A 24,779-nucleotide genomic window follows, 5' to 3' on the forward strand; every position below is an offset into this window, starting at 1 on the left:
GACTAATGGTTGTTTGTTGGAAGCGTTAGTGAAGGTGTGCTATGTGGAATATAAGACTCGAGATGCACTGCAGCTGACTGGCTACAAATCATATGCACAGGCGCGAAAACCCTCGGAAGGAACAGACCCCTCAACATTTCTACAAAGACCTTGCCTATGGAATGAAACACTTCTAAAACATTAGCCTGGAGTGAAACATGAAACATCCAATCAAGTTTCGGAAGACATAATATAGACAGAATCACAAGACATAACACAAAGCAAATCAAGCAAGCAGAAGACAGACCAACACAAAGCAAATCATAAGGTTCAGAAGTAAAGGTTCAACACATCCTAACGGCAGAATCCAAAGGTACTGAGGCACCAAGTGCGGCAACCAGCAAAAGGAAACATCCCAAGGACCAGGTGTTACAGGTTACGACGACCGCTACAGATTTAACATCAAAGACCAACCATCCACCAGAAGAAGCCCAGAGACAGGCAGCTGCTTCAACAGAAGAACATGGAGCTCCTGACTTTCTCGTGCAGGCGAGGCAGCTCTTGCACTGGGGTGCTGCCTGCAGAGGTGTGGCCTCCGCCTCCCTGACTTGAAGACGTCTCAGACATCTCATCAAACTTGACGAACTGTGACACTTGGGCAGCAGCAAGATGGGCATAGCAGATTGGAGAGACTGAAACGAAACAGTAAAGCAAATAAGCACAGGATTTGCAGAAGTGGGAAGCAAGGACTTGAATACATCCGAAACAAAGCAATTAACATACCTACTGATATGGCCGTTGTGCTTCTTTGGTACCTGAAAAAGTCCCAAACTTCTTGGTCAGGGTACTTATCCTCACAAGTTTAAAGAAAACTAGTGACTAACTACATACACATAAGAGAGCGAGTGCACGAGATCCTGCAGATCATCTGCGGTAAAGTGTATATCATCATGCAGGATATGGTAATGTGTTGGCCTTGTTGTTCCCTGGTACAGACAAAGCAAGCTTTAAGTATTACCAATGCAAAGAATAGAAGGCTGCGACTATCAAAAGGCTAGTTCTGAAGCGTCATAAGCAGAACACTACAACTGAAATGAACCAAAACAAAGCAATAGCCAAAAGAATTCTGTGAACATCCCAACCACACAATACTTGAAAGAACATAGTCTCCTGGAAGAATGATCTGATAGCGCAATTTCATGTGTCCAGGGTGCAAATGCATTGAAAGTTTACTTCATCCAACAGTGCATCCAGAATCAGTTATACAAATAAGATTGTTAAAAGTTCTGCCAGTGAAACAAGTCCAACAAATTTTAGTCTTTTGCCATGGGTTTCAAGGGACTGATGTTTTGTCCAACTCTGCACTTTACATGAATATTTTCAGAAGTGGGTTTCAAGGGACCAATGTTTCAGAAGTGGGATGCTTTCTTTAGTAAAAGAACATATTTTCTTCTGTTAAACTAAGTGCTACAAAATATTCAAGAGCAGTCCATCGATGTCTTTTAAGGTTATATCAGTGGTCGAAATAGCAGAAAGACAGACTGGTCAGTAGATATATGTTTAATTTGAACTAAACCAACCCCAGCTAAAAATAAAACCCAATCCAAGCAGGCCCTAAAGCTTAAAACCATGGGAAGCTACGATCGGTCAACACTTTTTATCTTTTTGCAAGTAACTGGTATGAAATGGCACAGGTAACAAACAGAACAGCATTATGGTAAACATTAACCAGTGCATAATGGCGAAGGTAACTGGTATGAAATTATACGAATGCATGATATACCGAAGGGAGAAATACTTACTATCATTCCTGCATGTGCGCACATGTAGAAATCATAGTTCTTTGGATGGCAAACTACGTTATCAACAACAGTGCCTGAAGGATTGCAACATTCTTATTGTTAGTAACAACTTACAATCAAAACAAGATTATGAGATTGATTGCAACAATGAGAAAATTATGTTACCGGGAGGGACATTATCCGGTGATCCAGGGATGAAAAACTTTGTGTGGTGGTTTTTCTGCGCAACAATTAGTGTGAATTTGGGGGACCAACTTTCATCCAAGAATTTGCATGCCTGCACCAGTTAGAATTACATGGACACAGTTGTGCAATTGAGGAATGAGATACCATCTTGCAAAGATGTGCCAAAGTAGAACATGAATACAGAAGTACGCGTACCTCATTTATTTGATCTAACTCCTTGTTTAGCACCTGAGTAAATTGGCTCTCACTAACACCATCCCTATAGTTAAGACAGAAAGATCAATATAGTGATAACGTAAACGGTCACATAAGGATAACAAATTGACAAAAAGAGAGAAAGCAATCATTCTTCACAGCTGAATGGCCCTGGTACACTTCAAATTGATAAGTTATTAACGAGGGATAACAAACCTGAAGATTATAATCTGATCAGGTTTTCTTTTTCCAGAACTGGTATAGAAGTCTATTAGGCACTCCCTGAAATAAAAATTTCCGGTCAAAACAAGCAATAGGAAAGAACAACCATTAGAACAAGAGCACAATGTGTTGCTGATGAAACAAAAAAAATAGCTTACCTAATAAGGCCATCGTCTTCAGTTCCTTGTGGCTTAAACAGTGAATCAATCATTTCTGATTTTGGTGACTGAGAACGCACTGAGGCCCTGTACTTTGAGACAAGAGGCCATTCACGAGAACTAACGACCTAAATAGTCCATCAAGATAATAACAAAAATATCAAACCACAACAGTTAATGTTGTCAGAATTCAGCAGATCAATATTTTTAAATTTCCTATGTAGCAGCACTAAAATGCAGGTGATGACATTTAGTAACTTACTGCAGCAATAGATGGTGTATCAGCCTGTCCAGGGGACCCATGGGACACATCCATGCCCAAAATCATAGTTGGGACCTTTGATACAAGAGGGATTGCAGGGGACAGTTCAATTTGCAGCAAAGAATTCATCCCACCAAGCTGATTAAACAGAGATTAGTACAAAGTAAGACTGTAAGCAATGGTGTCAAAACGAATTGGATATGAGGCAACCTTTGCATTTATTTTTAGCAGGACATTTGTCAGATATTGGTCATTGACCCTAGTTGGGGCCACACATTGTGTGACAATCCCAAATTCAGCTAGACATTTTCGCTTCCAAGGCCCTATCAAAGAAACAAGATTGGTTGATACAGATGCTTTAGTATAAGCTCATTTTAATAGATAAAAAGAAAGAACTTAAACCAACCATAAACATCTGAATTCTTCCTCTCAGCAAGGATACACAACAAAAACTTAGGTGCTCCAGGAAGCTTTGTCTTCACTGTTTCAAACATAGCCTCCACCCTTTTTGGAGCAGGTGCTCTTCTCATTGAAGAATTCTCTTCAAACACGTCAAAAGGCTGATCTACTTTCTGCAAACTCAAAGAGTGAGTGCAAATGTATTTGGGGAAACATGTAACAAGGAAAATGAGAACATACAATGCCCTTCATGCCTCCACACTTGATGAGGTCTCGAACAAGATCATTGCAGTTACACCGTGCCGAAAAGTTAACCACTGCCCATCTTTCCACACAGCTAGCTCTAACAAGCCTCTGAAAATAGAACTAACAAAGTTATAGGTGACAACACAAAGGACTAAGGAGTGCACATAGAGTACAGACAAAACAAGCTGACCTTGTTATTGAAATTCCATCGGCCATTCCTTGTGAAAATATCTTCACCATTTCCAGCTTTGAGCTATAATTACAGGATTTAATCAGATAGAAGCCTCAACAGCAGAAGATGGTACTACTGAAGAAAGATTGAGAAGTCAGTCCGACTGACCTTGGGGGGCTGCAGTACCCTACCAGGCACTTGCGTAAAACCTTGAGCTATCGAAATTCCACATGCCTTTAGCATGGGATCTGTGTCATAGCTGCTGCGTTTAAGTACCTAACAAATTGACGTTGATGAGAACTCAGCTAACGAAAGCAAAATTGCAGTTGTTGAGCTATAATAAAGAAGCCACTCACATCAGACAAAACAGACATCCTTTCTTGAGGCTTCTGCCTCGACTTCTCGACAAGAGAGGACCTTTGGAGAGTACTTAAAGACTTGGTATATCTTTGCAAAGGCACAAGCGAGCAGAGCTGTAAACATGAAAAAACATTTGAACAGCCCAGCACTAGTACAAACGAGGCACAGCTAAGAAACTATATTGAACTTTAAGAATAATCATACCTCAATAGGAAAATATGTTGGGCGCTTTGGTTTCCCCACATTGATACAGGGGAAATCACCAGAATATCTTAGCTCTATGCCCCGATTCTTCACAAAGTAATCATAAACAGATATTTCTATGGCTTCAGAGTCACCATTCCCATTATTCCTTTGCTTCAGTGAAAACCTAGACAGGTATCGCCAAGTAGTTCAAAACAAGAATAAATAGCTGTACATAACACAAAAGACTAAATTGCAGAGACCATGCAACTGGAGCACACAATTAACTAAGCACCATTTAAACAACAAATATCAATATGCTCTCACATTTGTTCATAACAGTTCCTTTCACTCAGTCCAACAATCTTAAATTCTGTGTTTGCTGGACTTGTTTTTATCCTTAGATTCTTCAGTGCACGCTTAGCCTGCAAAGTCAAATGAAGGTACAGGTGTAGGTACAGCTGTAGATATATACAAGCATAGTCAATGGCTTCCAGAAGAAGCTTGAAGAACAAATCTTACCTTTGCCCAATCAATTTTATTGGGGTGATCTACCTTCTGGTTGGCAATTAGAAAATCAACGACAGCGCCAGGTTTCACAATCATTGTTGTAGATACATCTGCACAAATAAGCAGTGCATGTCAACATGAGTTACTACTTGCCAGTAGATCATGAAAAATCAAGCTCTATCCACAACACAGCACACCAATATTAAGAGAAAGCCCGCTCTTTGTGGCTCGGAAGCTTGAGTGAAATCCCCTGCAGCCCATTACACCGCCTCCCAGATCCACAAATTGTGATGGATTGTTATGGAAAAAGGATTGGCGGACTAAAAGGCAACCCCTGCAAACCGAAAGCTATTTATGTTAGGAAATGAGATACAGATCAACTATGGTAAGAACAATGTAAATGTAAGCCAAGCAAATTAATTGCCCTTCAGAGATGCACAGAAACATACTGCTTGGCGGCGTGTTGTCTCAATATGATATCAATAACCCGAATTGCTTCCTGCGTGTGCTCTGATTCCTGACCTTGCAGAGCCATCGCGATAGAACTCATTGGAATCCTAGAAGCAAAGTTGAGCTCCACTTTAAAAGTTTTAGTCTGATATGGCCTTCTGACTCTTTTCCTATCACTTCCTGGAGAGTTGTCATTTCCAGGGCTGCCATTTGCAGCAGTCCTAAAATCAAGAAAGTTAAATGAGCAAGAAGGCATAGCAGAAACTAAAAGACTATCAAAACAACAACAAATCACTTAGAATAGTTAGGAATTGATTACTTTCCACTAGAAACATCTTCAAGCACCACAACGAACTCATTGTTAACTTGTGGTAGAGCACCTATGGTAAAAAGACTCTTTTCCCCATCATAAGCAAAATCTTTATGCGCAAGCTCAGATGCATAAGTTTGTTGTAGCTTATCAATGACTTTTCTACCCACTCCTTTTCCATCAACTGGCCTGTCATCCTCATACTTCAGATTTACCTATGTCCGATAAAACATGAGCACTGATATCAGATGGTAACATAAGGGATTCAATAGACAAATGTAAACAAGGGCAAAGGCATACATAATAATGGTGAAAGAACTCATCAGTTGTTTTCAAGGAAACTTTAAAATGGTTTGTCACAAGCTGTATCGGCTTCCCATTCTTGCCAAACCCAGGACGTGAGATCAGCGTCCTCCTAGGCTTCTTTGCATCCTCAACTTTAATAGGCTCAACGTTTGGTGGTAGTGGTGGTGGAGGTGGCAAGTCATCAGCTTCCTCAGGTTTAAGAGGCTCTATGCTTGGCGGCAGAGGTGGTGGTGGTGGCAAGTCATCAGCCACGCCATCATGCGACTCCATCTAACAAAAGCTCAATTAATTAGCAACTAATTTGACAAAGATGCATAAGTATGTATTGTACGAATAAACAAAATTGGGAAAGATTTGAGAAAAAATAGCCAAATCCATGGAAAAAGGCACTGAAAGATGACAGCTTTTCCTTCATGGAAGACAGAACATAGAACCCAGAAATTTAAAATAATTGCCCTACATACTCATGAGCAATTACTGGTACCCAAACAGGAACAGAACAAAAAATAATTCGTTGTGTCAAGCAGTCCACAAAAACTTCTTTTTTTTAATTAACCGCTAAAACTTCTAATTGACAGGTAATGCTGCATGTAGCAAAGCAAAACTAAAACATATAAGCCTACACATCACTTGCTTCAACGAATCAGTCTTCTGCCGTATTTCTCAAACAGAAGTTGTGTTGGAAGAGATACCATATGTACGCACTCCCTTAGTAGCTATTTGGCAAAGGAGATAACAACGTAAGCTAAACAGCACAAAGATCAAAAACAGTAAGGACATGAGAGCAGAGTACATACAAAGTTGTACTCGCAAAGATTAAAACAGTAAGACAGTTAAGAAAAACTAAACCACAAGAATCTACATCATTTATTTCAAGATATCAGTCTCTGCCATACAAAACATCAATTAATAAGCAACGAAGGCGAATTTTACAGAGATACGTACATATGTATTGTATAAATAAACAGCTAACTTGGAAAAGATTTGGCAAAATAACCAAATCCAGAGAGAGAGAGAGAGGCCCAGAAAGATGACATTTTTTCCTTCATGGAAAGACAGAACATTACAGAACCCATAAATCTACAATGACTGCCCTATATATACTCATGACTGGTCCCCAAACAGGAACAAAAAAAATCCTTGTGCCATGAATATGAGAAAGAGCAGCCCACAAAACCCTTTTTTTTAATTGACATGTAAAGCTTCTATGTTGACAGCTCATACTTGATGTAGCAAAGCAAAACTAAAACATAAGCCTACACATCATCTATTTCAAGAAATCGGTCAATGCCATATTTCTCAAACAGAAGTTGAGTTGGGACAAGAGATACCATATGTACGCACACCCTTTGTACAAAAGCTATTTGGCTCTGAAGATAATCAGGGAAGCTAAACAGCACAAAGATGAAAACAGAACAAACCACAGACAAAGTCATACTCGCAAAGTAGAACAGTAAAGCAAAACTAAAACATTAGCCTACACATCGTCATTTTAAGAAATCAGTCTCTGCTATATTTCTCAAACAAAGGTTTGAGTTGGGACAAGAGAAACTATGTAGGCACGCCCGAAGTACCAAAGCTATAAGAAGATGAGCAGGGAAACTAAACAGCACAAAGATTAAAACAGTAAGAACATATGAACAGTGTACAGACAAAGTCCTAGTCGCAAAGATTAAAACACTAGAACGGTACTAATACTTACTTTATCAGCCGAAACTGTTCCGAGGCTGCCCAACCACAGCAATAATCTGCACACAAACAAGTGAAACGACTCATATATTATTAGATAACTAAACTTCAAACAGGACAAGATATGGCAAAAAGAACCAAATCCAATGACAAGGCACAGAAAGAACACTATTTTATTTTTTTCCATCATGGAAGTTGAAAACAAGGATCGCACAAATTACTCGGGAATGTACCTGCAAAAAAATAAAATAAAAAGTAAATCTTTTTCCCGGCAGATGGTAAACGAGACCCCACGAAAACCTCTCCAGAAACACCGCAAAACCTCTTCTCCGTTTCCGTTAAGCCCTGTTTGGAAACAAAGTTTCATTTACCCTTGTCTACTTTTGAGAAGAATGCTCCACAATGGACAGGTAATTTACAAGGGTATTGGACCCAAAACTCAACTCCCAAACACAAGCTAACCCCTAAAAAGTTCTTTTTGGAAGGACAATACTTCCATTGGAAAAAAAACTCCTTTCAACAACAACAAAAAAAAAACTAAAATACTTCGAAGCCCGTCAAGACGTAGAAGAAATACCAGGACAAGATCACTAAAACAGAAGGAACCTCTCATCAAGAAGAGGAAGAAGGAAAGGAAAAACCGTTGGCCCCCAAGAACAACAAAACAGGGCGGAAAAACAAGGCAAGAAAGAGGGCAAAACGTATGCAAACCCCAAATCCAACTCCCTGCGCAACATGCACACAAATGCATGCCCTTCGCCGAAACAAAAAAATCCAGAGGAAAACGAAGGAAGCCAGCCAGGAAAGCACCGGAAGAGGAGGGAAAGAAACCCTCTGGGGGGAAAACAAACGCACCAATGAACACAAAATCTAAACCCTCGCAACCATCTAACCAAGAACCCTAGATTTCTCTGTACCGAGAGAGAGAGGTGCGGAAGGAAGGAGGCCGTCCGCGAGGGTTTACTGGTTACCTTCTTTTCCCCTTCCCGTCGCCCAACAGTTCCACTAGCCCCCCGGGACCGGACCGGCCCCTTCTTGTAGCAGCTAGTAGTAGTAGCAACGGAGGGATGAGGGGGAAGGGGCAGGATGGTAAAATCATCCAGGGGCCGCGACCATGAATGCGGGTGCGGCGCACGCATCGCGGCCGTCTGTTCGTTGGAAGCCTCGATCCCGACCGTACGCGTGGGCCAGGGGGGGGAGCTCGAGCGGCCTGGGTTGGCGTCAGGCGTTGCCCCCGTGCTGCCCCCACTACCTTCCTACGATCGACACCTTTTACCACCCTACCCCCAGTGCCCAAGTGGGCCCGGATTTCGTGGGCCCCGGAGGTCATCGTGGTGGGTGGGGTTTTGCCCACGATCTCCCAGATAAACGCGCCCACTTCGCTTCTGTGGTAAAAGAGACGCTGCCACGGACGCCGTGACCTGGACCCGGTGCATGCGCCAGCCGAGCAGCGGAGTGGCCGATGCGCTGGGAACGTTTCCCACCGGTGCACCATGGACCCGGCTCATTCAACGTGCTTGGCCTGGGAAGTGGTACAAGCGTCATCGTCCTAGACTCCTAGGGCCTTTGTCTCTGGAGGTTTTGGGCAAAGCATTCGAACGGCATCAAGAAAGGCTGGTCGGTAAATTTCCTTCTTCTCCATTGCTGCGACCTACGAGGAGCGAGGTACTGGCTGGCTGCTGCAGGCCATTGACAGCTCGCGTCGTCTCTCCTTCCGACTTTAGGGGTGGGGCCCACCCGCCAGAGTGGGAGGGTATAGAAGTACGGGAGCCTGGTTTCCGGTTTTGGGTCTTGGGTTTTGGGTTTGTGCTTTTGGAAAGGAGATCTCAAAAGGTATGGGAATTGAATTTTCTGGAAAGACTTCAAGACTTGCTATAGTTTTCTTTGAGCAAATATTTTTTGGAGATTCAGAGGAGTAAATATTGTCCAGGTTTGGGTCCGGGGAGTAAATCTGGATGACAGCACACAGTGCTCTGCCGTGAGTCCTTTGTTGGAAGATTTTAAATGGTTTGCTCATTTATCGTAATTTATACTTTTATTTCTGTCCTTTTTGGCGTGATTTCAAGAATCTTTATTGTCCTGCGAATGGAATACGGTTCACCTGCCCTTATTTTGACACGTTGCTGAAAAAATCAAGAGAAAAAAATAACTAGTAAAACACATCAAGTTTTTCCGTCAATTAACCTGTCAGGGAATAATAATTTCTCCATGTGGGCCAGCGAGGCGATGACTAAGTCAATAGAAGAGTCAAGGCGGTCAGCCCCGCTAATGTGCATATGGTCAAGCTGAATTGACAAGTCAACAACATGTCTTCATCAATCTCCTTAAAAAGTCAACATGAATTGGCCAAGCCAACTAAATGGGTTAACAAATCATCCATGGTCATTTGTCTTGGGCATTAAGAATACCCCCCCCCCCCACACCCCCACCCCAAGAGGGTGCAACAAAATTCATCTCATCTAAATCCATTCAAAGTGAGAGGACCTTCCCAGAAGCTCCGCCAGGTTTGGGAAAGGCACCTCCAAGGAATCCCGCTAGATTTTGAGGGGTCAAGAGCTGAAGAGCTTTGCGTCTTCCTCTCGACGCTCTTCTAACATAGAAATAGGTCAAACTCCATGAGTCAACTCAACATGTTTACAAAATGTTGACGTGTTGCTCTGTCCAAGTGTACGATGGTCTTTGCTCGTAAGGGTGGCGTACACACCACACTGACACACACTTGCGCCGTAATCCATCGACACATCCTAGTTATGATGGCGTCCTTCGGTGACAACATAACTTAACGTTCTAATCATTCATTAGAGCTACTCCGACACATTTCCTACTTTTAGTCACTCACCACATTTTCATATAAGTACTAAAATATTTTTGGTGCCTATTTTCCAATTATTATATTTCTCTATGCCTATACTCCTCGGTGGCTATTTTTTTAATGGACTTGTCTCCTATTGGTTATATTTTCAAGTCATTCGTTTTGTTCATCCACCATGCCAAAATGAGATTTTGACATCCCATGAGTTCATCTTCTTGTCACACACCAAATATGAGCTTATGAGTGCCCTGCGTTGGCATGTTTTGTGCTTGAATGTTAGGTAATTCACCGCGGTAGAGAAGATAGTCGTTTTAGGCTACATTAAGACTACTTTGCGCACGATCATCTCTATGGCCCAAATTTGTTTCGACACAGGTTCGCAAGTAGTTTTATGCGTGTTTTTGCTCGCCTTTTTTATCCTCTTATCTCTGTCTCAGATAAAAAAATTATGTGAGGGTCTAGAATGGATTGTCTATTATTTTTGTGCATATCGAAGGCTATACAAGAAGAGGATGATTGTGTAAAAAAAGGAAAAAAGGATCGACGTCTAACTTCTTGGGCTATCTCATCTAAAGAAGACTATCACACATATAGGGAGATTGCCTGTGGAGTACTATAGGATGCCATGGATAAAATGATTACATCTTGATTGGATAGGGTATTGTTCTAAATAACATTAGATGGATTGCGAGCGATGTTGTTGAATTCTTTGGAGATGAGTGTCTGAGATCTACAAATGACAATCATATACCACTAGACTATTCTTCCGATTGTCTACCCCACCCTCCTTCCAGATCTGGTGATCCCTTTCCCCTCTTTCGCGATCCCTCTCCCCCATCTAGATTTGTCACTCACTCTCGTGGAACATGGATCTAGAGAATAGGTTCTCGTTCCTTTCCTATCTAGTTCTCCATCTCTCTCCCCCTTCATATCTTATTCTCTCGCTCACCCGATCAGTGACCGATATAAAAGAAAAATAAAGGGGATCTCGTTTTGTTGCTTACCTTAGGGGGCGAAGGTTCCTAATGGCGTGGTCGAGGCAGCGTCGGGGTGGCAAGGAGATGTTGTGGCGGTGAGGTCGGAGCAGGGAGAGATGGGAAGATGGTGAGAGCTAGAGGAGGCTAAACGGACAATGGTTGTTGGTTGGATGGAGATCACTAGCGCATCCATGGGCTTGGGTAAGATGGAGCCTTGTTTGGGAAAGGGGGTGGGGGAGTGGGTTGCAGCAGGTTTTCGACTCGGTTTCTCAGATATAGCAGGGAAGGAGACAGGGATGGGTTGGAGATGCTCTTACCAGGTGACAATTGTCCGACCGGACAGCTAAACTAGGGATTTTCCTCCGCTCCTCAAACCTTCTTGTCCTCACACGTGTTTATGGTGTAGCATTCTCTCCTTCTCCATCCCCGGCTAATATTTTATATGCTCAGGTTGAGCCACCACACTACCTCTACCCTCTCTCAATAAGGTCGTCATCATCTAGCGTGACTTGCTCTTTTTCCTCCCGTTCTCGTTTCTCTGACGTCCCCATGGTCAACAAAAAAAATCTTTGTGACAATCATTCCTCGTTCTCAAGATGGAGTTAGGATGAGGGATTGCGCCTTTCTACATCCTCTTTCTCCACCGGACATAACCGTTCTCAATTCCTTTTTATCGTCACCATGCCTTGGTGGAGGCGTAGTGTGATGTAGCCCTGTCAGTTTGTGGTTGTTGGGAAGCGATCATACATATTATTGGCCGCAAATTAGTTGCGGCTTTTAACCGTTGCCCTGTTGGATGTTTGGTTGGGCCTCTACCATGATGTTTGTGTCTGCTTTAATGACAACAACATCATGGATATTGGACACCAATGAGCACGTCGGCCACAAACGATGCCACGCTGGTGGCCGCCAAAGACTTCACATCTCCAGGTTCACTCGGAAGGTCGGTCAGGCGGCACAACGACACCATCAATCGAACCAGCAGAAAAAGCTTGAAAAGAAATCGAATCTCACCCCGGAAGAACGAATCCGAGAATCCTGATGCTGGATCATATAGGAGCTACAATAAAAAGGATGGCATCACGGTGGTGATGTTAAACAGCCACGTGGCGTTGACGATGCTTACTGCCATGTCTAGGGACTAAAATGAGTCACTTAAACTAGCACAGCAACAGAAGAAAAAACACACACATTTTGCAAGTAGAAGGGCCGAAGTGAGCTGGCTAGATAAGAAGATTGGTTGTTACTGCATTTTACTCGGCCAAAAAACTTAGCAAAGCAGAGTTAAATCGTGAGCTATAATAGCGAGAGACTCGGCATACGCCGCGTTCTGTTTATACATCCAACTTTGAGTGATTTGGCCTTTCTGCTTGTGCATGTATCGGTTTCATGCATCTTCACCATGTTGCGTTCTTCACCATGTATCTTCTGAAGTTTTGGTCTTCCAATTGGAATATTAGAATCTGTACTCGTTCATGGAGCGTGGGGCGGAGACCAACCGAGTGTACAACAAGCAAAAGCATCATCGCAGCTTTGTCCTATCCCGCGCTCGGTCGTGTATCCCATCTGGTGCTGTCCTGCCGGTTTTGGACAAAGCTTTTGAACACGGGGAAAAGAGGGTCTGTGTATTTCCTTCTTCGTCGATGCTAGCTGGTGCCGTCGTCCTTCCTACCTGACGTCCTCTCCTTCCACTTTGCACTTTCGAACCGGGGTCCAGCCAGCATGTGTTGGCACATGGCAGCGTCGTTCCCGGATTTGATTGTATTTTGGGGTTCGAAAAGATCTGATGAATAACTTGGTTTATTAACACAAAGATTTGGAAAGTAATTGTGGGGAGATTTGTAAGGTTGACAGTAATACGGCTGCTCGAAGGTATATGTGCTGAGCTCATATCTGGATTCTGGAGGAACAGAAGAAACAAAAGGCGTGCTAATTAATTGACCGGCTAAGAAGAAGAATTCCCGTCGAAGCGCGGGCTCGCGGTGGCGAAAAGGAACTACAGAGACGACTGTCTCGTAGTGGCTGGTAGGCTATATTCATGTATAGGTTGTTGCTATAAAGCAGCAGCAGCGCTCTGCATCCTGACGATGGGTCATCAGATCAGAGGAACGCAGCAACGACAAGCAAGGAGTTTCTTGGCCGTGTCGTGATACTGAACGGTCTGCGCCACCCGAATCTCGTCAACCTCGCTTCGCTACTGCGCCGATGAAGATCATAGGATCTTGAGTTCACGGGCACATGCATGCCATTGGGTTCCTTGCAGCTTGCAAGATCACCTCCACGCTAGGATCAGCCGATCAGGCCCGGGCAAGGATGAATCATCTTATACAGTCATTGATATGAGACGCGGTTCTTTAGGTTGTTGCTTTCCTTAACTCAATTTGTTGCTTCTTGGTGCTTTTTTATCATATTTTCTTCATCTTTATATACGCCAAACACTTCCTCTCGATACGAGCAGATCTACCTATATCTTCTACTTCACCCTTCATCTGTTACAAAAGAAGATGTTTTAGCTTTGTCCTAGATGAAAATTCTATCAACATGTACAATTCTTAATTAGTTTTATTAACCCGTCATGATATATATCTTTTTATGTTATATTATTAGATATTGTAGATTTTAGTATATCGCTTTACAAAATGTTTCAATTTTAAGAAATTTGACTTAGAACAAAATCGGATCAACAACACATTATATTTAGAAACAGAGTCGATTTTTTTTGCCCCTGCATTGCTAACATCGAACATACTGGTATTTTTGCCTTTGCATGCTAACATAGAACATGCTAAAAATAGTCTACTCTTGCATTCTAACATCGAACAATATATCTATATCTATATAACCTATAAAGTTGATTCCCACTAATGCAATTAATGTTTGCAAGTTTTACATGCAAGGTGTCCACATCATCATCTAAATCATGCACATCATGGGCATTCAAAATCTCCACATCACCATCCACATCATGTTTTGTAGTACACCGGGAATCCATTTTGGTGGTCCATTCAAATTCAATATTCTGATACCTAGGATTTTCATTTTCATGTTGCATATAAATATTTTACCAAACACACATATTTTTATGTGCAATTAATGTTTGCAAGCTTCACATGCAAAATGTCCACATCTGCATCCACATCATGCACATCATGGGCATTTAAAGTCTCCACATCATGTGTTGTAGTACACTAGGAATCCATTTTGACGCTCCATTCGAATTTAATATTTTGATGCTTAGGATTTTTTATCTTCACGTTGCATATAAAATATTTCACCAAACACACATATTTTTAAGATATGTATGACAATTTTTCTAAGAATTCAGGTTGACGAAGTTTCACTTTTCGGTTTCTTCGAAATTGTTGATGTTCATGCACATCGAAGTTGCACTTATTGTTTTGTTGCATAGGTGTTATGAATGATAAAGTCGTTTTGTTTTACAATATTCATATTTCTTTTATAATAAATCATATTATTATCATTTGTTTTTAAAATCATATCCAAACATGCATATAGAATTTTCCACGGCAACGCGCAGGAAATCACCTAGTTATATTTACAAACGGCCCACCATCATTTTTTTCCTTCTGCATCCATATAATATAGAAAGAAAAGAATAAGAGTTAAGTGGAATACTTTCTATCTTAACATCAAAAAATTATTCTGATTTCTTAAGTTCTCGTCCAATAGGTGTGCATTAAGTTTAGAATACCTTAATCAGTTGTATATTAGCCATAGAATTTATCTTTTTCATAATTTATTTTCACCTTCGCCTTTTATTTCCTCTCCCTTTTTCGTATCTATGCGGTATGAGTCCGTACGCTTTCACATTCTGCTTCATCATTTTGTTGGAGTGCTACCAATTCTCAAGGACTGCTAATTTATACGCTGAATCAACGTGTCAAAGTAGCGGAAAATGTACGCTAGCTAGTAAGAAGGATTGAATCAACGTGCGATTCGTCAATAGATGGGTTTCAGGACATTTTGTTTCAGCGTATTTAGTACGGAGTACTTTAACAAAAATTGTTTCTGTGTATAATGTACTCCTTCCATCCCATACTAAATGAAGTCATAAATATATCAATATTTGAGCAAATTTGATATAATGTACTCCTTCCATCCCATACTAAATGAATTCATAAATATATCAATATTTAAGCAAATTTGAATCCAGTTGACACGAGACGGAGCGAGTACATGATCAAACACGCGCTTCATCGAGGGGCAGCCATGACTATCTTTTGACGAATTCAATATTCTAGTCTTACCTCCTGTGAGATACTGTTTGCTCCAGAAGAATCTGTCCGAAAGTGAACAACTACCTCGATCTGTTTCATGGATGTCTGCTGTACATGCGCTAGTAGTACTCCTGTCGTGCCTATGCCGTACTCGGTATTCCGTTCAAATTTTGATCCCCCGTTTGCATTCCCGCTACACCAGAAGGATTCCCTTCCGCTCCCGCCGGCTACGTGGCGACGGCCGTCCAGTAGCTGGTCATGCAGGCGCTCGCCGGCGTGCCGATGATCCGCGCCCACTCCCAGCCGCCGCGCCCCTCCGCCGCCCGCCGCAGCTCCGCCAGCTGCACGCCACAGAATCAAAGCCCCGGTAAGCAATTCGTTCCCGTGCCCCGCCAATCAAGTACTGTAATATGATTCACGCGACGCGACGAGGATCAGGGGCCAGTAGTGTGAGCTTTGCCTCGCTTGCTTACCCGGCCGTCGCGCAGCTCGAAGACCACCGCGTCCTCCGAGAACGGCACCGGCCGCACGGCTGCCACCTGTTCGTCAAATTGCCTGGCCGCCATTAGCGACTCCCATTACCGAGAAAATAGCAACGAAGGAAGATGAGGGAGAAGGACACCGTAATCTAGGGTGTTTGCGGCTCAGACCTTTTCGTCGCAGCTTCCCCTGAAGCTGCTCGCGTAGTGTGCGTCTGCGGCGTGGGCGCAGCTCTGCTCGCGGCCGCCGATCATGTCCGGCGCCGTGGTGGATGGTTCCGACGGGTGCCCATGGCTCGTCCATCCCCATGTCCGCTTGTCCAGGTGCCGCCGGTAGACCTGCCCGTCAGACCCGACCACGAACAGCTGGGCGCCGTCAAAGCAAGGCCCTGGGGCTACTACAAGGGTGACGTCCCGGTGGGGAGTCCCGTGCTCGATCCACTCCCATCCGTCCTGTGGACTGAAATGGTACTCCACGAGCCCGCCGTGCTCGGATAACATGAAGATGGAGCCGGTGAGGGAGAGAGGGGACGGTCTCATGGCTGTCCCGGGAGATCTTGCGAGGACGAGGTGAGGTGATTGGTAGTGCCTGTGCCATAGCTCTGTAATTCTGTTATACTGGTACATGCGACCGTTGCGTCCAACCACGAAGATGATGTTTCTTCTAAACACCTCCTGATCCACGATGAATGCAATCTTTGTATCGGGAGGGCTGTGGCAGTCCCTCCACTTGAATTTACGCAATGCAACCTGCAAAATATTCAAAAGAACTTCGTTATGATTGCGTTTTTCACCTAAGTTAAGAAACTTAGCAAACTTGCCTGACTAAAATAAAATGAATGCTTCTTGATATACGTCACATTTTATATTAAATTTATTGCGAGCTCATATCTTTAAGATTGCACCTGAATAACTGTGGAAAGAATGGATGGTACAAGAAAAGAAAATTAATTACTTGATTGATAGAAATCAGGAACCCGACTCTTACTTTTATAATGGAGGTGGTGGTACATTTCATATCTTCTATGAAATTTCTACTCTGGAAGGTTAGAGTATATGACTGCTACATGTATCCTGATGTTGAATTTTCTTGTGCCTGCTCTCTAGCTATAAACTCCTACCGTGAATTCTTTAACTACATCTGTACTCTAGGTCAATGTGTGATGCATATACATGAAATTATCTTGAGCCATACATTCATAATTTCCTTGTATGGAAAAAACCCTTTGCTTATTGTTATGCAGGACCTTTTCCTTTTCTTTTTCAAGGAGCTGTGCAGGACTTTGGGTAGCAGATAAAACTAATACCTTTCGCTGATAAAGGTGCGTGCATTCAATCTTGGATAATTGCAGTAGGTTGTATAAAAATGGCACATTTTAAGTTTTATGTTATCTTATAAGGCTAGCATTAATTAAAGAAATAAAACATGTTTGAACTTCTACCGTGAACTGTAGCAATCTGCCTCTTTTGTTAACGAAGAAAAGCGCATCATCTGTTGTCACTCTGCGTGATAAACCAGGGATGCCATCCCATGGAGCCCCACTGGCAACCTGTCTTCCCTTCCTCATTGCTGTGCAATTAATCCATAAGAGTTCGTCTCCGTTTCTTTCTCTAATATGTAAGCTACCATGAACATCGACAAGATACAAGCTGCCGTTGTAGCTTCCTAGTGTACCTTTCATGGCTGTAGTGTGCTCATGTCTTAGCCATAGCCACACACCATTGCTGTTTAGATATTCCAAAGTTAATCCGTTATCTGTTATGAGGAAAAGTGATCTATCTGCATGCATTACCCTCATATGAAAGCTAAGATATATGCTTCGTGATAGAATGTTGTATGATTCTGTTTCATCACTGTCATGACTATGAACACATAGGTAGTGTTGCTTCTTTTCTGCTTTGCGCCTTCTAGGCGGGGCATTGCTCAAGTTGGTTGGTTCTGTATCTGCAGCTACATTCACTGCTCCGGTAATACAGTTTGTCGGCCCATGCTCTTCAGTGCAATAGTCCGCATTCCAACCTTCTGTTTCTGGTGTATCTAGGATAGACCACTCGTACTTGTTTGACACTTTCCTTCTTATGCTATTCTGTTGATTTGGGCCAAAATGACCACCTCCCATACCAGGTAAATGCAGCTCTCCAAGCCTGCCATCATCTAGTTGGAATATCATTCTGCCAACTTGAACCTGTAAACCTCGGACGTTTCGTGCGACTTCTGCATGGTCAGGGGACATGTGATTTACCCATAGTCCTCTGATCTTGTTGCTTTGAGCCCCACCTTGTCCAGTGAAAAAGATAAACAATGTCAACTTATGTTCTGCTTGGAAGTTGGAACATTAAGAATTAGTATGATTTGAAGTTACAATTTATTCAAAATAAAAAGTTTACAGAAATGATATAGTCCTAGGCAAGAAGCCAAAGTTGTACCATGTTTATTTTTATTGTTGACAAAAGAAGATCATACAACATCATATCAAGACCTTAATGTGGCATATACTTTTTATAAGAAGATTTTAATTGCTGCAGATTCGCTTTACTTGAAGTACGTCCTGAACTAGCATCTTCATAATTATGGTTTATTTCTATCTTTCAACTTGAAAGAAGTAAAGGACAAATCTGTAACTGGATAAATGGTTCTCTGTTGAGAAGTATCTGCAAATTCAACGTAATTTGAATGACCTCATGACACAAGAAATAAAGATCTCTGAAGTCCAAAGGAGGAGTTTATACCTGTATATTTTGGAAACTGATACTCAAATACTTTTCCTGTGGTTGTCGTAAAAAACATTGAAGTTGCATCATTAGATTCATCCTTTTGAATTTCTGTAATTGAGCTGAGTCTTTGACTCTTAGGTGCTCCATGTTTATCCCACTTCCACTTCCTTCTATGCAACCGCCGCTCCACTAAAATACCATCCTGCCAATCTATAAATACCTTTAGCAATTGAATGTATAAATTAAATTTTGCTCTTTTGATGAAACAGGGCCTTAGTTTCCTAGCCATGACATGGTCTTACTTTAACAGCTAGCAAACATTTTTTGTTATTGTTTAATTCTTTTCAACTTATTCTTTGGTGGGAACTTATCATTTTTTTTGCCCATGAAGCTTAAAGTTACTCCCTCCGTTCCTTAATATAAGGCACGCACGCATTTTAAGATTTTGCTTTGACCACCAATTAGACCAACAAAATGTGAATTATGTATTGTAAAAATTATACCGTCGGAAACTTCTTTCAGATATGAATCTAGTGGTATAATTTTTATAACACGTAATTCACATTTTGTTAGTCTAATTGATGGTCAAAGTTGGACCTCGAAATGCGTGGGCGCCTTATATTATAGAACGGAGGGAGTATTATTTATCTTGAGCTATGTAGCGGATGATATTTGTCGCACTGTTATGATTGACTTAGCATCTTGGTGCTATTCTGCTATAAGATATTCAGCTAAGATTCATAACTATCAGGAACACATGACATAATATATTGTTCTCAAATTATAAAAGTTCAACTTCGCTTTGGGTGTTTACATTTGACGTACATGTTATGCAGATGGGTACCCACGAAATATAAAATATTGCCATATAAGCTTGGATCCAGTAAATTGCTTCTGATAAAAAAAAATCTTACATACCTTGGTTATCAGAAAAAGTGATACTGAATTAGATCCCAAGAGACCATGTAAAACACACCCGACAGATGAGCTCAGCGAGACATTTTTTGTTGTCTGTTCATTCCATATATGCTTTTTCCATGATGGCTTCGTTTCTTTGTCAAATTCATATAGGTCTCCAGTAGAACTGCACTGCATTATCCCATCTTAGCATTGGAGTACATGATCAAATATATCATACAAGTATATCAAGTCTTGGAGGAACAACATAGATGTGTATGGTGTTGATTTGTCTGAGAAGGTTGATATATGAATTGTTTAACCTATCCTCCTAGTTTTATGTTTAATGTACCCATAGAGCTGGGGTAGAAAATATGTCAAGAAAAGTGGGAGGAACACATTTGATTTTACTTGCACCCCTCTTTTCTGTAGAAGTTTTTCTTGGTTTGAGTCATTTAACCTGGCATTTTTTGAACCATTTTTTTGCTTCTATAATAGGTAGAAAAGGTACCCCATACCTTACTGTGAACACGGTCCCTGGTCTTGCGTTTTCAGCATCAGATATATATGATACATCCGCTCCTGGAGGACGCCCGTGGCAATTCCACCTGTTGCATCAGTAGCATTCATCAATTACTTTTTAAAATAGGCCATGGTAATAGTAGTGGCTTGCCAGAAATTTTTCTACTGATTAGTACACTGATATGAAAGCTGAAAAATGACTTTTCTTAAGCAAAATATTAGTTTGTATAGGCTTTGCCCAGGCTCGAGGAGCAGACTGACTCCGCCACTGGTAATAGTAATAAAAGAAGCTGCAGAATGTTTGATTTCCATAAATAGGTTATAGGAAGTTTGGCAACTTTACAATACGAAACATTGTCTTCACTGAATTAACCTAAACTTTGGTCAAAACTACAAATGTACTGTTTGCATTCTAGTCCGGAAAATGATATATAAATAAAAAGTCATCACCCTTTAGTCTACCATGCCTTCATTTTTGTAAAGTCAATTACTGAGCACCCATTTAATACTATAATGTAACTGTTTTAAAAAGATTGAATGTTTTTTCCTTGAATAAATTATTCCAGGATCCATAGTTCACCATGGAACACACATCATTGCCCAGATATACTCAATTAACCTCATATTAAAATTTTAAAGTCCAAAAGAGAGAAATCTGAAATAGTAGCTGAGGCTGCAACCTGTTTGTTAATACGATTCAATAATATAAATAAGGGGAAACCTTTACTTTACCCCTGAGTTTTTGTTTACTATATATGGTCAGACACAAATATTTATACATTTTCTCGTTTTCTACTGGGTTTTATGTTGAAACACCACTAATTAAAAAAAGAATAAAGATATATATATATATATATATATATATATATATATATATATATATATATATATATATATATATATATATATATGAGATCACATATGGCCTGTAGTTGATCCACTTTATTTTAATTCAGGCACAACAATAGACATAGATTTAAGGAACCATGATTTTTAATGTCCTCTTTATAATGTCGATTTTGAGTAAAACATCGCATGTGAAAGCTTTTATTAGAATTTTCTTCTGTGTTTGCATTTGAATTTTTGAGCAAGATACTACAGGCAAGCAAGAGGATGAAGTTCAACAGTAAAGACTCATACCTTAGAGGCTGAAGTTCTGTGACCTCAAGTAGGGACCCATTCATGATAGAAAGGAAAAGTTTCCTGATTGAGAAAGAATAAATTCTTTCAATCAGTGTATGTTGGTAATTCCAAATTAACTAGATAGCCCCCTTATGTGCACAAGTTGACCTTAGAAGAAAGCATCAGGGCAGATATTCACCTTCCATTATGTGATACAATCCCATTTTTTATGTGCGTAGCTTGGCTTTGTGTCTTCTCCCCAAGGTTTGTGAAATGTTGTTCGGAGGTGAATGTCATCTCTGTCCAGATAGGCTGGGCATGCTCATTTAGCTGTAGCTGAAATGATGTAGAGCTATTACCTATTAGAGTGAAAGCATAATCGGAAGAAGCTAATATGCATTCCGAAGTCTATTTCACTTCAGGTTATAGATTTTACTCTTTGATAAAACTGGATAGAATAGATGATTTCATGCTGAATTGTACAGCATCTCATCTTATGTTTCAGATAATTAGGAGATGCAAATAGAGTGACCTGAAACCTTTTTAGAAGATAGAAAGAAACCAGTACAGTCTAACCAGTGGTTCTAAAATAAGCATGATATTACAGTAGGTTCTTATCTCCTTCCTCTTTTGTTCCTTTTATAACATTGTGTATACAACTCTTGTTCCTCCTTTATGTATATGTCTCAACTTCTCCTATAAGTTGTGAACACATGGTTGTAGGAAAGTCACTCCATACAAGTAAAAAGGAAGTAATACCGGCTGTATGTTCGAAAAAGGGTATACACTACAGTACAAACTACTGTTCTATTGAAGAGCTCAAACGGTTTAAGATTAAAAAAATACATCAGTGATCTGTATGAGAGACAGTAAGAGTAGTGATATGATCTAGAAGATCAGAACCACAAGTCTGAATAAGTTAGGTCTACTGTATATTAGAGTTAGGCTAAGGGGACGCAGCTTACCTGATAGAGGATTCCAGCCTCTGACAGAGCAAGGATCGTTGTATTCACGATGAAAGTTGCTGTTGCATACCCAGCCGATGTTGGGAGCTCATGAGGAGCAATCACCCACATCACCCCGTTCCAAAACCTCTCATAGATTGATCCACTTTGTCCTGTCACCCACACAGACGATTCTGACATTCTTGCCAACGAAATTCTTCTCCTTATGGGCAGGACTGGATCAGTATCCTTCTCTTGACTAGAAATGGAAGCACGGCCATGTTTCCTTTCTGGTTGCTCAATTGATCCTACCTTTGTGCAGGTACCGTTGATGCAGGACATCAAGTTGAAAGGCATGCTTATTTCTACCCATGTATTACTCTGCTCCTGGTACTCCCAGAACTTATTTGTCTTCTGCTTAAACTCTGCTTCTCGCCTCAAGTTCGGATGTAGAGGGCACCATGCATGGACAGATACAGCAGACTCCATGAGAATGCATGCTACAAAACATAAAAACCACGAGAGTAACCTGTAAGATGGACCATTCATGGCCATCCTGTAGATCTTATCCTTGGTGTTGATGCATGCCAGCGCCAGAGGTATCCTCTATAGCTGTGCGATCCTCGGAGGAGGCGAAGTCTGGAAGGTTGGAAGCTAGATATCATGAGTTTTCTTCGAAACAAGGGATATCATAAGCTTCCCTGGGGAGGACTCCCTCTGTATCTGTCCTGGAGTTTGAAATAGAGAAGGTATGCAGTACAAATAAATATTGCAGGGGGAGGTATCAATATCTCTCTGTGAGCTATCAACTGCCATTCGATGAAGGTCATAAAGTCATTAGTATAGTCCCTTGGTGGTTTGCTTTCCTTTTCAATAATGCTTTTCGTCTGTAACTTTCTCACCCGTCGTTGTTAATACCTCGCCGGACTAATATTTGTATAGGAGATAGTTGTTGCACCTTCACACCTCCCACACATTTTCCGGGACTGCTCGGCGTAGTGCTAACCTTTTAGTGAATAACTTTATGCCTACAGTGTAGGGGAAGAAAAAAAAGGCAAGGGTTCGTGGAAAAAAAGAGACTAGGGAATCTTGAATATTTCTATTTGATAAGTTTGTGGAATCTGATGTTTAATTGATTGGATGGAATAAAGCTATAGCTTTATCATAATTGTGCTGAAATCGTCCTTTTCTCCTGCTGCTTCGGAAGTTGATGGTTGCTTAGGAGTTCAGATGTCCATTTGCAACTTGCAAACGCTAACTACCAACGGTGACTGCAGGGTCTTGAGAAACGTGAAAGGAGCTCCATTGCTGATATCAGATTGCAGCTTTTTTCTTCACCCTGCTTGTCATTACATGCTGAATGGAATATTGGGGCCTGACTGATTGATCACCGAAAGTCAGCTAAATTTTTGTAGATCTGTGGGAGGGTAAGTTATGCGTCACTCTTGACTTGCTGTTTAAATTAAACACAATGTTCTTTCCATTATTGGTGGCGTGGGAGTACTGTTTAAGAAGCCCAGGTGACTGACGTTGTGCCAATATGCACATGATTTAGCTGTTCGCCTCTGATTGGCTCTCACCAGTGCTTACCTTCCCAACTGTTGGATATTTCACCAAACAAGCACGTCAATTTTTTTCCTTTTCTTTTTATTCGGGTCATCCTTCACGTTATTCGTCGGAAAAGGTAAAGCCTATCCGTTCCCGGGAACGCCTAAAGTTTTAGCTTTTGTCATCTTTGCCGCAAACTCTGAACTGATAATGATTCCATGCTTGATATGTGAACCACGACCTACCTCTAAATGACCCTTGCTCTCGCAAAGACGGCCTTGCGTTGCACGGTGGCCAAAGGTGCAGTTACTTCCATGAATCTATCACTGAAACTGCTAATGAACTCGCAGGACATTTTTGCTGGACCAGCCTGCCATAAATCATGTAGGCATGCTATGAACATAACCGCAGTGGGGTTAGTTTCTGCTTGCTCATTAGATTTTCTAAGGTGAGGTGCTCCTTTCACGAGTTCATCACTGCAAGACTGGCTCACTGGCAGTTCATCTTTCCGGACTCTATCTATCACCGCAACGTGAAGGGTCTCACATGGTTTGCAGTATTTAAATTCGGGTTTTGTGGATCTAATCTCGGAGTAGATTCTTTTACAAGTGATGCAGGTTATTTTGAAACTCAAATCTCAAGTAAGCTTCGTAGGACATCCTAGGCCACTAAGGCCAGAGTCCTTGCTGATTAAACATCGTCAGGGTGAGATTGCTCGTTGCTTACTCTTCACATGAAAACATGTGGAGATGGAGAATCCTGGGTATCTGCGAATTTTGTTTTTCTTTATGTAATGTTGCTTGTGTACATGTTTAATCGGGTGTAGAGGTCGAGGGAGATAAAGTTTCCAGTTTCAGAAAGAAAAGAAAAAGGATAACATCATAACGACCCCAGCACTGAATCTGAGTACGTACAAAAGTTTTAAATGATTGTTTATTCATGTCAAGTTGCCGAGTCTTGCTCGACAGTAACTGCGGTAATGAGTACAGTGGCCACCGATGTTGTGCAGACCGCACAACTACTGCATGCTGGAATATTGACTGGCTTGAAACTTGACCATCTGTTTCTTGGAGTTTTTTTTTCCATGAAAGAGAGC

The 24,779-nt window shown here is 41.4% G+C and overlaps 2 protein-coding genes across 6 annotated transcripts; both read right to left on the reverse strand.

The window, feature by feature from the left end:
• Nucleotides 1–287: 287 nt before the first annotated feature.
• On the reverse strand, nucleotides 288–8,502 carry LOC100845074 (protein argonaute 4A). 2 transcript variants are annotated; one of them, XM_010232470.3, is made up of 24 exons: nucleotides 8,401–8,502; nucleotides 7,443–7,488; nucleotides 5,735–6,010; nucleotides 5,444–5,649; nucleotides 5,124–5,345; nucleotides 4,872–5,008; nucleotides 4,687–4,784; nucleotides 4,492–4,589; nucleotides 4,186–4,351; nucleotides 3,978–4,094; nucleotides 3,790–3,897; nucleotides 3,640–3,702; nucleotides 3,444–3,557; nucleotides 3,211–3,376; nucleotides 3,015–3,127; nucleotides 2,805–2,942; nucleotides 2,543–2,670; nucleotides 2,379–2,444; nucleotides 2,163–2,226; nucleotides 1,947–2,058; nucleotides 1,782–1,855; nucleotides 871–965; nucleotides 763–794; nucleotides 288–671 (listed from the first exon to the last, which is right to left on the reverse strand). In XM_010232470.3, exons 3-24 carry the CDS (start codon nucleotides 6,008–6,010, stop codon nucleotides 490–492), a joined length of 2,775 nt encoding a protein of 924 aa, XP_010230772.1. In that variant the 5' UTR covers nucleotides 7,443–7,488; nucleotides 8,401–8,502; the 3' UTR covers nucleotides 288–489. The 2 variants fall into 2 exon arrangements, with proteins under 2 accessions (XP_010230772.1, XP_014754885.1); XM_014899399.2 differs by lacking the exon at nucleotides 8,401–8,502 and adding an exon at nucleotides 7,663–8,170.
• A 6,819-nt stretch (nucleotides 8,503–15,321) lies between these two features.
• Nucleotides 15,322–22,945, reverse strand: LOC100831527. 4 transcript variants are annotated; one of them, XM_024459248.1, is made up of 11 exons: nucleotides 22,448–22,590; nucleotides 22,157–22,358; nucleotides 21,391–21,527; nucleotides 21,210–21,272; nucleotides 20,066–20,155; nucleotides 19,569–19,734; nucleotides 18,666–18,852; nucleotides 17,378–18,252; nucleotides 16,107–16,685; nucleotides 15,930–15,995; nucleotides 15,322–15,797 (listed from the first exon to the last, which is right to left on the reverse strand). In XM_024459248.1, exons 2-11 carry the CDS (start codon nucleotides 22,334–22,336, stop codon nucleotides 15,684–15,686), a joined length of 2,457 nt encoding a protein of 818 aa, XP_024315016.1. In that variant the 5' UTR covers nucleotides 22,337–22,358; nucleotides 22,448–22,590; the 3' UTR covers nucleotides 15,322–15,683. The 4 variants fall into 4 exon arrangements, with proteins under 4 accessions (XP_024315016.1, XP_024315017.1, XP_024315015.1 ...); XM_024459249.1 differs by having other exon boundaries at nucleotides 21,391–21,543; XM_024459247.1 differs by having other exon boundaries at nucleotides 22,157–22,945.
• Nucleotides 22,946–24,779: the final 1,834 nt, after the last annotated feature.

The sequence above is a fragment of the Brachypodium distachyon genome, chromosome 2 (assembly GCF_000005505.3).
Source record: "Brachypodium distachyon strain Bd21 chromosome 2, Brachypodium_distachyon_v3.0, whole genome shotgun sequence".
NCBI lineage: Eukaryota > Viridiplantae > Streptophyta > Magnoliopsida > Poales > Poaceae > Brachypodium > Brachypodium distachyon.

Bases quoted from the DNA above. Each gene is read 5' to 3' on its own strand.
- LOC100831527 (XM_024459247.1), bottom strand. From the start codon at position 22,690: ATGGCCATGAATGGTCCATCTTACAGGTTACTCTCGTGGTTTTTATGT. The intron at 18,853-19,568 runs GTATGTAAGATT...ATAGATTGGCAG, and splicing joins CACTTTTTCTGATAACCAAG to GATGGTATTTTAGTGGAGCG. The intron at 15,996-16,106 runs GTCTGAGCCGCA...TTTGACGAACAG, and splicing joins GGGGAAGCTGCGACGAAAAG to GTGGCAGCCGTGCGGCCGGT.
- LOC100845074 (XM_014899399.2), bottom strand. From the start codon at position 7,796: ATGAAACTTTGTTTCCAAACAGGGCTTAACGGAAACGGAGAAGAGGTT. The intron at 4,095-4,185 runs GTATGATTATTC...TCATGTTTACAG, and splicing joins CAACATATTTTCCTATTGAG to CTCTGCTCGCTTGTGCCTTT. The intron at 795-870 runs GTATGTAGTTAG...GGACTTTTTCAG, and splicing joins GTGCACTCGCTCTCTTATGT to GTACCAAAGAAGCACAACGG.